The sequence below is a fragment of the Trichechus manatus genome, unplaced genomic scaffold (genome assembly GCF_000243295.1).
Source record: "Trichechus manatus latirostris isolate Lorelei unplaced genomic scaffold, TriManLat1.0 scaffold00061, whole genome shotgun sequence".
Classification (NCBI taxonomy): Eukaryota; Metazoa; Chordata; class Mammalia; order Sirenia; family Trichechidae; genus Trichechus; species Trichechus manatus.
In genome coordinates this window covers 14,381,111-14,393,713 of record NW_004443997.1, presented here as the reverse complement: position 1 = coordinate 14,393,713, position 12,603 = coordinate 14,381,111, and the positions used below count along the sequence as shown (strand labels likewise).

Below are 12,603 nucleotides of genomic sequence, written 5' to 3'. Positions count from 1 at the left end.
TGTTTAAGTATTTTGACATCTGCTTCTGAATTTTAAGGAGATTCATTGTCCAAGGTATAACCAACATCCGTTGGTTCGGTTCCTCTTTATAAATAAGCCAGTTTAGAATAACGGACTCCCCTCTAAATCTCTGGTCTCTATATCACTTTGTAGAATTACAGTAGATTTGCTTTGTGTTTTCCTTTAAGACTTAAAAATCATTCCACTTAATTCTTGTCAAAGATTTTTGTCAGTTAAAAGAGTTATTAAGTGTTCATTTGTCCCCCTTACCACAGCGCGGTGAACAGAAGTTACTTGGCGACCTCCCGGGATGCATCTATAACAGAAAAGGCAAAGCCAAGGTTGAATGGCTCCTGGATGGAGAGAATTTAAGCATGGTGGTGGGTGCCCACGCGTCTTCAAAGGACTCATATTTCGTAGCATTAGGACACTGGTTCCCAAAGTTCCGTCCCCTCACGGGCTGCGTCAGGACATTTGTGAAAAATCCTGATTCCTGCGCCCTGAGCTACACCTATTGAATCAGGATCTCCTGGCTGGAACCCGGAAATCTGCATACAAGAGCGGCAGTCTGGCTGGAGAACCACAGCAGGGATTTCCACGCCCCTCGTTCCGGCCGTCTCGCGCGGCTTCGCGCCCTTCTTCCCGTGATGCCCTGCGCCCGGCCGCTGCGGTTACCAGGCAACGCGCTGTCTCCCCCCTCCCCCCGCCACCCCACCCCGGGCAGGGTCGAGCGAGGGACCGCGGGGCTATGGGGCCGCGGGGCCTGCAGTCACTCCTGCTCGTGCTCCTGGTCTGTTGGGCCCTGGTGAGCGCCCAGACTGGGGCCACCCCGGCGGTGACGACGGAGGGCCTCAACTCCACCGAGGCAGCCCTGGAGACTCTCGGAGCCTCCCCGTCGTCTGGGCCCCCTGCCACCCCCAAGGCTCCAGGCCCCTCCTCCGGCCCCAGGCCCACCCCGGTCACGGACGGTGGGTACCAGGTGCCAACTCCTAGGGTCCAGAGTGATCCAACCGGGAGGGGTAGTCCGCGCGAGGATGTAATGAGAATGATAGCTAACGTTTACTGAACACTTACTGTGTGCCATACATTGCCGAGTGTTTCATAGGCATTCTGTAATTCTCCAACAACCCTGAGAGGCAGATGTTAGTATCCCCGTTATACAAACGAGGAAAACCAAGGCTCGGAGAGCGTAATGATTCAAAATCAAATATTTGAAAGTACTGGCGGAGGTCTTGGACAATACTGATGTTAAAGGTAATAAATACTGAACAAAGCATTGCAGCATTCCAGCGGACGATGAAATTTAGACAGAAGTTTCTAGACAGTTACGGAAATTAAATGGATAGAATGCATTCACCTTTTTTACTTTAATGTATCAAAGAGACGGCAAAGGTCTGGTTTACTAAAGGTCAAGGCCCTTATTTGTTGACTTGAATTCTGAAACTCAGGATTCCTCCTGTGTTAAGTTGGTCGTGGGAAGGTATGGGGTGAGGGATTTTGCCCACTTCTTAGGAGTCATAATATAGGAGTGATTAACATTTCTCAGAAAGTGACCCTCTAATCCGAGAGTTACACATTTAGTGAATATTTTATAATCTGTTTGCCATGGATGACTTCAGGGGGTGTCTATGACCCCCTGAGATTGAGTGCAAAATCTTGTGAATATGCATTTTTCTGGGGTGAGGGTCCATAGCAATCAGATTTTCAAAGGCATTTAGGTCTCTAGATAGATAGGTGGATGGATCAAATAGATTTTCTGACTGTGACGATTGAAAGTAGGTGTGCAGTAGATTTTATCCTCACTTAAGAAAACAATATTTTTTCTAAAATTGAGTATGTCTGGTATTAACTAGAAATGTCATTATTGGCTGATGTTGTGGACTCTAGGACTTAACTTTAGTTACTGCACTATTTCTCCAAAGGGCCTCCTTTATAACTTACGAGTAGTTTGTAAGAAAAAGTACGGTGAGGTATATTTGTTTGTTTAATAGAGATGAACAAAACTCTGTTTTATATTTAAACTGTTGATTTGATGAATTAGTAAGGAAGTTAAATCAGTGATAAATTGTGATGGAATACAGCAGAGTATTCAATACCCAAAATTCTCTAAGGTTTTTGGAGCTGGATTGTCTTTATTATGTACATAAGTCCTCCATCTGTTAATGCACTTTCTCTCTGAAAGGAAGCTATTCTTGACCCATCATTATTAGCGTTTGTGTTCAGGGCTCTTTTGCCATTATGGAGGATGAATTTATACTGATCTTCATTTTTTTAAAGGATCTCTCTTTAGACCTGTGGCAGTAATGATAACTGTCATTTATTAACTGCTCAGTATGTGGCGGAGCTCTCTGGTGGTGCAGTGGTTAAGAGCTATGGCTGCTATCCAGAAGGTCAGCAGTTTGAATCCACCAGCCACTCCTTGGAAACCCTTTGGGGGCAGTCCTACTCTGTCCTGTAGGGTCACTATGAGTTGGAATTGACTTGAGAATGGGTTTGGTTTTTGGTTTTACTATGTGGCAGGCACTGTGCTAAGCATTTCACGTATGATATATCTCACTTCACCCTCATAACAACCCTGTGATGTTATCCCCATTTTTCAGGTAGGTGAAGTACTTGCTTAATTTAAGGCCACATGGCTGGTAAGTGGTGGAGCAGAAGGCTGGCTCCAAGTAGAGAACTGGACAGCCATTTGCAGAACGGGTTGCAGCCAGTGTTGGTGGAAGAGAGGAGTGGTAACTATTCATTTTGAATCTGAGCTCTGCTCATTAGTACCCTACTGTACAAGCCAGGCGTGTAGACGTTAAGAGGCATGGAAGAGCTACTTAGACCCTTCAAGTGCCCAACAGATACTTGTTGGCTGATTAAGTACACTCACAGCCTGGATAGAGACCCTTCTTTCCTAAGTGAGTTATTAAACACTGTTGCGTTGTCCTTAGTAGTTTATAACTACTTCCAGGGGTTTTAAGTTTTAGAAGAAAAGTCAAGATTGTACTTTTAAACACATAATCCAGGGAACCTAAACTTCTCATTTATATTAGCTTGCACAAGTTGCATTATCGTTTTACTAAGTGCATAGAGAAGTCCTTGGCTAGAGAGAAACACAAAAACTTCATGGGGGAACCTTTGGTGTCTTAGACTAAGAAAGGATCGCACTTCTTGACAAAATCTTGCCTTCCCCTCACTAACATTTTTTCCAGGCTATGTTATTTTGCCTTTTTGGGTGTATGTTTTTTGAAGGCTTATTTTTATTGTGAAATAATTAAAGCATACAAACAAGAATGTTTATGTGGATCCTGTACCAGCATTATAAAATCTTAACATTATGCTATATTTGCTTGAGATCCTTTTATGAAAAAAGAAAACATTACAGATAAGATTGCGGCCCCCATCTTATTCCCTCCCTCTCGACTATAATCACTACCATGAATTCAGGGTATCATTCTCATGCTCTGCTATTTCTTTGAAAGGGTTTTTTTTTTTTTCTTCCTGTTTTGACAGAATAAATAGGGAATTAAAAATGCAGTAATCATCACTATTAATAATGAAACATTGTTAAGTGGGCTTCTTACACACATGCACGCACATACACACACACCTGCCTTGCCTTGTCCAAATTACTAAGGATATTTCTAGGACCCCAAGTACTAAATCCTGAATCAGTTTGATTCTTGGCCAGTAACCTATGAAGATAGGTTCAGTTACAAAGCTGCTGGTTATGTATGGGGAGAGGGACAAGATTGAAAACCCTGTTTCCTAGGTGGGCCCAGTCCTCTGAGTTGGACACTCCAGAAGAGCGGCTTGGAAAGCTGCCATTTCAAGCAGGTGGCTCTTACGGTCAGGCAAGTGACTTAGCCTGCTGCTTCTTAAACCTGTCTTAATTGTAACCACCACCTTTGGAAGTTTTTTAAAAAAACAGATGTCTGAGTTTCATATTCAGCTTAGTGAATCAGAGTCCACTGGTAGTACACAAACAATTTTCCAACTGAGGATTAGACACTCTGGGGAGCCTCTGATTGAAATTTTCATTTCACGAGTTTCCCCCAAAGTACACTAAACCCAAAACCCGTTGCTGTCCAGTCGATTCCAACTCATAGTGACCCTATAGAACAGAGTAGAACTGCCCCCTAGGGTTTCCAAGGAGCGGCTGGTGGGGTGGATTCAAACTGCCGACCTTTTGGTTAGCAGCCGAGCTCTTAATCACTACACCACCAAGGCTCCAAAGTATAAGTAGGGAAGATATAAGGATCTTTTGTGTGAAATCCATTTATGGTACATTGTAGTGGGAGGGGGCAGTCACTACCTGCTGATTGTGATGCTGTGTCTCCTCCACACCCCCCTCCTTTCTGTAGTTGCTGCCCTGTGTGTCTGTGACTTGTCCCCAACACAGTGTGATGTCAACTGCTGTTGTGATCCTGATTGCAGCTCCACGGATTTCAGTGTCTTTTCTGCTTGCTCAGTTCCAGTTGTCACGTAAGTTTATGACACGTCCAGTTTTGATAAAATTTGCCCAGGATAATATTTGGGGACAGAGGCAGAAAAACTCAATCCTTAGTACTTTCCAAACCAATATGTAAAGGAGTATCTATTCCTTATTTGGATCAGCCAGATGATAGTGCCGACAATAGAGAATAGAGTGTATGTTTTTTCTGAGGCGTATAATGAAATCCATGCTCAGAGACTGAGTTGCGTTTCATTTTGATTTATAAACAGATTGTGTTTTTGTATCAGTGAATTAGTCTCATATATAGCCTAGGGCAAAACGTACAGTTTAACTTCACAGTTTTTGTTGTGGACATAGTACTTGTAACAGAAGATTAAATAGACAGTCAGGAAGGCTTTGTTTATACTTTTCCGATATGTAAACTTACCAGGAATTCTGACAGTTCACATTGTACAGGAGAACAATTGAATGTGGCATTCCCTGTCGATTACACTGTAAAGAAATAATCTCTTCTGAATGATCTGTTTCTCGTAATTCAGATTTCAAAGTTTTTTGAAAGAATAGCAGTACTGAGATGAGGCTAATTTATTCAGGATGGGACCAGCTTACTGTTCAGAGATAGTTAATTTAAATTTAGCCTTTTGTAAGTTTTAGCAATTGATATTCGAGAGGGTGAATCCTTTCTGGAAGTTATGTAATATGTATTTCCCATGAGAAACTATCTTACTGACCAATGGGAAATTGAATCTACTTCTTATATTGTCAAAATGCTTGGAGAATGGGGTGTTGTAGTCAGATTAATTTTCTGGCTACCTGAACTATAGTGGGGTTCAGTCTTTTGAAAATCATTCCGCTTTCCTGCCTCAGGAAGTGCAGGAGCCTGGGAGTGAGGTTTCTGCTCAGACTTGGGATCATTATTTAGAATGTAATATTTTTTATTAGTACTATAATTTTAGATGTAGAATGTTTAGAATAGGGGTCAGCAAACTTTTTCTGTAAAGGGCCAGATAATAAACATTTTAAGCTTTGCAGGCCATGGAGTCTTGTTGCAGCTACTGAACTCTGCCATTGTTGAGCAAAAGCAGCCATCCACAATGTGTAAATGAACAGCGTGGCTGTGTTCCAATAAAACTTTATTTACAAAAACAGGGTTTGTGGACCCCTGGTTTAGAAGTTAGGCTTGAATTCTTAGTGCCTTCAGGAAGTACATGAGAGTTTTGTTGAGTTAGTTTTGCTGTGACTTTCTCCTAAAAATGGAGTATAGAAATCAATAATGGAAAACTAATAATAATAATAATCCTAATTAATAATCCTAATTAATTGCACATGCTGGTTATTTAGGTTCCAAGTCATAAAAGGTTTGTTAACATTTGTTAAATTGTCAACAAGGATTTGTTAAATCCTATCATCTAATAAATTTTTAATTTATTTGCAAGATGTTGATGTCTGTTTTCCCCATTAGATGTAAACTTCGTAGAACAAGAAGAATATTACTTTTATTTACTACCAGGGTCTAGCACAGTTCCTGCCACATTGTTGCCCTCATTAAAAATTAGTTGAGCTCTCCCTTTGTCCCCTGTGAGTGGATCAAGATGCTGAGTGAGGCCCTGCTGGGGTGGCCATGCAGCAGAGACAGGAGCTTGGCCTAGACAGACGCATGGGCCCCTTGCCCTCTCACCTCCCACCTGCTCACCGGCTCAACTCAGCTCAAGGCTGCTGTGCAGCAGCCACAGTTCACGTATGGTCCACACTTGCTTCTCTTTGGTACCCCCGGCCCTGGTGCTGCCTGGAGGCAGCTGCACTGAGGGATCATGGCCCAAGTAGCAATCTCTACTCTGCCTGTGAAGAAGAGGAGTCCTTGGAGAGCAGGATGGTGGTGAGGTTCCTCCTGTTGGCTCATGAGTCAGTGTGTAAAGAACTAGCCAACTTCAAGGCAGAAGTGGCCTGCCCTGCAGTGTATGAAACGGATGTATTTGTTATTGGAACGGAGACAGGACATACTTTTGTCAGTACCAGAAAGGATTTTCAGAAAGATTTGATAAAATACTCTGTTGAAGAAGAAGAAAAGGCTGCAGAGATGAATAAAATGAAACCTACAACCCAGGCAAATTGGATGAGTGTAGATGCTGTAGAAATTGAAACACTCAGAAAACCAGTTGAGGACTGTATCTGTTTTTGCTATGGAAAAGCTTTAGGCAAATCAACAGTGGTACCTGTTCCATATGAGAAGAGGCTAAGAGACCAGTTGGCTGTAGTACTGCAGGGGCTTCCTGAAGGAGTTGCCTTTCAACATCCTGAGAATTATGTTCTTGCAACCCTGAAATGGATTTTGGAGAACAAAGCAGATATTTCATTTATCATTAAGAAACCTTTCTGAGAGCCGAAGAAGTACCTAGGCAATCGTGTGATGGTAAGAGATGCTAATAGGTCAGTACTATTTCCAGGTGGAAGTTGTGGTCCTATCAAAGTGAAAACTGAATCCACGGAAGATTCTGGCATTTCCCTGGAGATGGCAGCTGTGACAGTAAAGGAAGAATTGGAAGATCCTGATTACTATGGATATAACATTCAAGGAAGCCATCATCCTTCAGAGAGCAGTGAAGGAACAGAAATGGAAGTACCAGCAGAAGATTCTACTCAACATGTCCCTTCAGAAACACGTGAGGACTCTGAATTGGAGGTGACTACTAAAGATGATGATTTTTCTCCCCCTACCAAAAGACCAACCAAAGAGCAGTGAGCCACCACCGCTGCCAGCTACTGAACCTGCCAGTGCCAGAAAATTAAAAGTGAGGGAGTTCAACTTGAGAAATGGAATGCTTGAATCACTGATCTATGTAAACAAGATGAAGAGTTGTTTGGAAGAAAATAGGCTCAAGCTATAAAAGCCAAAGGACCTGTGAATATCCCATATACCCTTTTCCAGTCACACATTGAAGATCTTTATGTAGAAGGACTTCCTGAAGGAATTCCTTTTAGAAGGCCATCTGGTATGGAATTCCTTTCCTTGAGAGGATATTACTTGCAAAGGAAAGGATTCATTTTGTGATTAAGAAATGTGAACTTTTGAATTCAACACCTGAAGATTTACAGCTTGATAAACCAGCTTCAGGAGTAAAGGAAGAATGGTATGCTAGAATCACTAAATTAAGAAAGATGGTAGATAAGCTTTTCTGCAAAGAATTTGTTGTACCTTACCAGAAATTTGAGGCACATCCTAATGATCTCTGTGGAAGGACTACCAGAACACATTTCCTTTTAGAAGTCCTTCGTGGTATAGAATCCCAAGGCTGGAAAAAATTATTTAAGTAGGCAGTCAAATTATGTTTGTTATTAAAAGACCAGAACTTCTGACTCACAGTACAACTGAAGTTACTCAGCCAAGAATGAATACTCTAGTCAACGAAGGTTGGAATGTCAGAATTACCAAGCTACAAAAGTAAGTGGAGGAGATTTTAAATTTTAAATTTGCTCAAGCTCTTGGACTCACAGAGGCAGTAAAAGTACCATATCCTGTGTTTGAATCAAATCCTAAGTTCCTTTATGTAGAAGGTTTGCCCGAAGGAATTGGAATTCCACGATTTAAAAGAATTGTCCAAGGGAGTAATAAAATCAAGTTTGTTGTTAAAAAACATGAACTAGTTATTTCCTACTTGCGTCCTGGAATGGCTAGGAAAATAAACATTAAAGATTGCAGACCTCGAAAAGACCACGAAGCCCTGGGAGTAATTCAGAGGTTCCTGAAATTGAAGTCACTGTGGAAGGCCCTAATAACAACAATCCTCAAACCTCACCTGTTCAAACCCCTACCCTGACAAATGGTTCTAATGTTCCTGTCTTAGGTTGAGTTCTCTAGAGAAGCAAAACCAGTGAAGCATGTATATATGTATGTTTGTGTGTATATCTAGAGAGAGAGACAGAGAAATTTATCTCAAGGAAATGGTTTGCGCAGTTGTAGAGGCTGGCAAATCCCAAGTCTATGGGTGAGTTGTCAGGCTGGAGGCTTCTCCTGACTCATGGAGCTGCAGGGGCTGACAAACCCAAGATAGACAGGTCAGATGGCAGGCCACTTACTCACGGGCTCCGGAGGCCAACAAATCCAAGATCAGCAGGTAAGACAGCAGGCTGCTTGCTCATAGGCTGCGGAGGCTGACGAATCCCAAGGCTAGCAGGCAGTGTGGCAGGCAGATGGCTCAAGTCCCAAGAACGAGAGGTCAGATGATGACAAGCCAGATGCAGGATCCAGAGCAAGCAAGCAAGCAAGCAAGCAAGCAAGCAAGCAAGCTTTGCCAGAATGTCCACATATGTGTTGGATGCAGGCAATACCCCCAAGGAAACTCCCCTTACAACTGATTGACTGATCACATCAGATCACATCATGGAGGATGACTACATCATTACATAACAGCCAAATTACATTATTACATAACTGCCAAACCACTGAGAATCATGGCCTGGCCAGGTTGACACACAACTTTGACCATCACAGTTCCCTTCAAGCCTCCAGGGAGTTTTCCTTTGAGGGCTGGAATGCCAAAATCACGGACCTAAAACAGGAAGTTGAAAATCTTTTCAGTAAAAAATGTGGTGAAGCTCTTGGCCTTAAACAAGCTGTGAAAGTGCCATTCGCATTATTTGAATCTTCCTGGAAGACTTTTATGTGGAAGGCTTACCTGAGGGTGTGCCATTCCAAAGGCCATCTACTTTTGGCACTCCAAGGCTGGAGAAGATACTTAGAGACAAAGCCAAGATAAAGTTCATCATTAAAAAGTCAGAAATGTTTGAGACTGCAATTAAGGAGAGTACTGCCTCCTCTAAGAGCCCCCCAAGAAAAATAAATTCATCACCCAGTGTTAATACTACTGCATCAGGTGTTGAAGATCTTAACATCATTCAGGTGACAATTCCAGATGATGGAAATGAAAGGCCGTCAAAAGTTGAAAAAGCTGGATAGCTAAAAGAACAGGTGAATGATCTCTTCAGTCGAAAATTTGGCGAAGCAATAGGTACGGGTTTCCCTGTGAAAGTTTCCTACAGGAAAATCAGAATCAACCCTGGCTGCATGGTGGTCGATGGCATGTCCCCGGGGGTGTCATTCAAAGCCCCCAGTTTCCTGGAAATCAGCTCCATGAGAAGGATCTTAGATTCTTCAGAGTTTATCAAATTCACAGTCATTAGACCATTTCCAGGACTTGTAATTAATAACCAGTTGGTTGATCAGAGTGAGTCAGAAGGCCCAGTGATGCAAGAACCAGTTGAGTCAAGCCAGTTGGAGGTTCCCATAACAGAAGAAATAAAGGACACTGATGGAAGCTGTCAGATCAAGCGAGAACCAGACCCAACCTGGTAGACCTTCCCTCCTAGGCTTGAAGTATCAGTGGTTGAGAAGAGCTTTTCGGACCTGTTACTGCCTCAGGCTGCGTAATACACTTGTATAACAGAAGTACCTTCTATACAAACCTTTGTTTTCAACTTTTAGGTAGAAATGCTACTTTTTCAGCAGTTCCGTGAATTGAATTAACGAGCAGTGTGACTATAGATTTGGAATGGCTGGTTTACCTTGGAATGTATTATAAGGATTTTATGGCAATGCTGGCAAAACAACAGGGAACATGACAGGGATGAGTCTCATCAGATTTTTTACATATCAGCAGAGCCTTCAGCTACGTGTTTATTTTCTGATCAAGTGAAGATTATGTCCTACTGGAACATCTCAGCTTCTGCAGTGAAGAAAACACCTGTGATAGTTCAAGTCTTTTATTTTTTCTGTTTGAAAAATCCCTTAAATGATCCTTTGTTCATGGCTCTCCTTAATGACTGAGTAAACAATTAGTATCTGTATATTTGACTAAATGCTTTCCTAAGCTGTCTGTCATGGTTCATATGTTTTTTATCATAATTAAAAATAAAAAAATCTGCATCACCTAACAGTTAGTAACTCAGTGTGTGAGTTATAGATGAATTACAGAGAACCTCTTCCACTTTTACTTTTTGTCCAAATAAAGTGTATGGTGTATCAGAAGTTTAAGATCACATATGAGTATTTGGGCAGGCAAAATAACCCTAAAGCCTCATTATCATGTAACCAACTTATTGTGGCATGGAATTCTTTGGGACACTGTTCCAGCTTGGATGAGGCTCAAGGGTTTTCATTATTTTATATTTCCACTTGTAAGACTGAGGCTTCAGTGTGGGGAGTAAGGGGTCAATAAGCTAATGAGGCACCCTTTCATATCTATGCCATTTGTAGGAGAACCTTAACGTGTTGAGATTTCACAAACAATGAGAGTTGTAAAATACCACCTATATGAAAAGCTAGAGTATGTGATGGCATAGAGTTTTCATTAGCTTTATCACAGTATTCACCATGGAGAATTATATTACTTAGTAGCAGAAACAGGCATTTTTATGTGCTGCTTATACTTTACCTCAAGTTGTAGATATAGGGTAATAAATACAGTCCATCCATGCCTTTGAAAAAAAATTAGTTGAGTGTATGAATGAATTTCTCCCCTCTAAATTAATAAGAAGATGAGCATTCTAATAAAAAAAATGGTTATGATATGAATAAGCAACTTAAGAAGAAATACCAGTGATCAATAATTATATGGAAAAATGTTTAACCTCACTAGTAAAAAAGAACATTCAAATTAAAACAACAGTGAGGTAAGTTTTTTTTTTTTTTCCCCACCATGGAAGAGTAAAAACTGAATGGTAAGTCCCTGTCTTGGCAAGAGTACAGGGAAATAAGCTGTCTCTTCTCTCCCTCTCTTTTTAACTGAGTGACATTCATATAACATAAAATAAGCCATTTTTAAGTGATCAATTCAGCAGTGTTTAGTGCATTCACAGTGTTTTGCAACCTCACCTCTTTTCTAGTTGCAGAACATTTTCATCACAACAAAAGGAAAATACGTACTCTTAACGACAGTGTTGGTGAGGATGTGTGGAGTACCTTTCTGGAGGGCAATGTAGCAATATGTCTCAGAAGCCTTAAAGAATGTACCTATCTTACAGATCCAAACTCCCCGAGGGACTGAGTTGCTGGACGGAGGGCTCTGGGGACCATGGTCTCGGGGAACATCTAGCTCAATTGGCATGACACTACTTATAAAGATAATGCTCTACATTCTACCTTGGTGAGTAGTGTCTGGGGTCTTAAAAGCCTGTGAGCGGCCATCTAAGATACTCCACTGGTCTCATCTCTTCGGGAGTAAGGGAGAATGAAGAGAACAGGATACAACGAAAAGATTAGTCCAAAGGACTAATTGTCCACAGCTACCAAGACCTTCACCGGACTGAGTCCAGTACAGCTAGATGGTGCCCGGCTACCACCGCTGACTGCTCTGACCAGGATCACAACAGAGGGTTCTGGACAGAGCTGGAGAAGGATGTAGAGCATAATTCTAACTCACCAAAAAAAAAAAAAAAAAAAAAAAAGACCAGATTTACTGGCCTAAAGGAGACTGGAGAAACCCCGAGAGTATGGCCCCCAGACACCCTTTTAGCTCAGTGGTAAAGTTACCTTCGATGTTCACTGATCAGCCTGCGAGTGGACAGCCCAGTAAAACCATGAGAGTAACGAGGTACAGGAGTCCAGTGACAAGGCCCAGAAGGCAGAAGGGGAGTAGGAAGCTGATGATAGGGAACACAAAGTAGAGTAAGGATATTGTTGATGTGTTGTGAGATTGTTAACCATTGTCATAGGGCAACATTTGTAGTAACTGTCAAATGGGAGACTATTTTGTCCTATAAGCCTTCATCTTAAGTGAGAATAACAGCATAATTAGAAGAGCGTAGTCAATGTCACTTAAATGTGTATGTAAAAAAAAATTTTTGAAATGGCATATCTTTGGCTATGTGTATTTTCACCAAAAAAAAAGAAAAAAAAAAGAAGTTGAGTATTTAGAGAGTTAAAATGTTGTGGGGTTGTTAACCAATGTCATAAAACAGCATGTGTGTTACGGTTACATGAGAAACTATCTGTTCTGTAAGCCTTCACCTGAAGTACAATAAAAAATTAAAAAAAAAAAAAAAAGAATGTACCTATCTTTTGACTCAGCTAGTCCGCGTAGAGGATGTATCCTAAGGAAATAATTGGAGAGATTTCTAAAGATGTATGTAGAAGGATGTCATTAGAGCGGTAGATATAATAGGGGGAA

The 12,603-nt window shown here is 41.5% G+C and overlaps 1 protein-coding gene and 2 pseudogenes across 1 annotated transcript in view; all 3 read left to right on the top strand.

Annotated features, from left to right (window-relative positions):
• The first annotated feature begins 733 nt into the window (after window positions 1-733).
• TCTN1 (tectonic family member 1) overlaps window positions 734-12,603 on the top strand; it is a 29,000-nt gene continuing 17,130 nt past the window's right edge. The window contains exons 1-2 of the mRNA XM_004379080.2: window positions 734-968; window positions 4,350-4,470. Coding sequence (XP_004379137.1) covers window positions 749-968; window positions 4,350-4,470 — 341 coding nt within the window. The 5' untranslated portion in view covers window positions 734-748. The remainder of the gene's footprint in view (window positions 969-4,349; window positions 4,471-12,603) is intronic.
• LOC101352279 (general transcription factor II-I pseudogene) lies at window positions 6,253-8,735 on the top strand (annotated as a pseudogene).
• On the top strand, window positions 8,821-11,534 carry LOC111821048 (general transcription factor II-I-like; annotated as a pseudogene).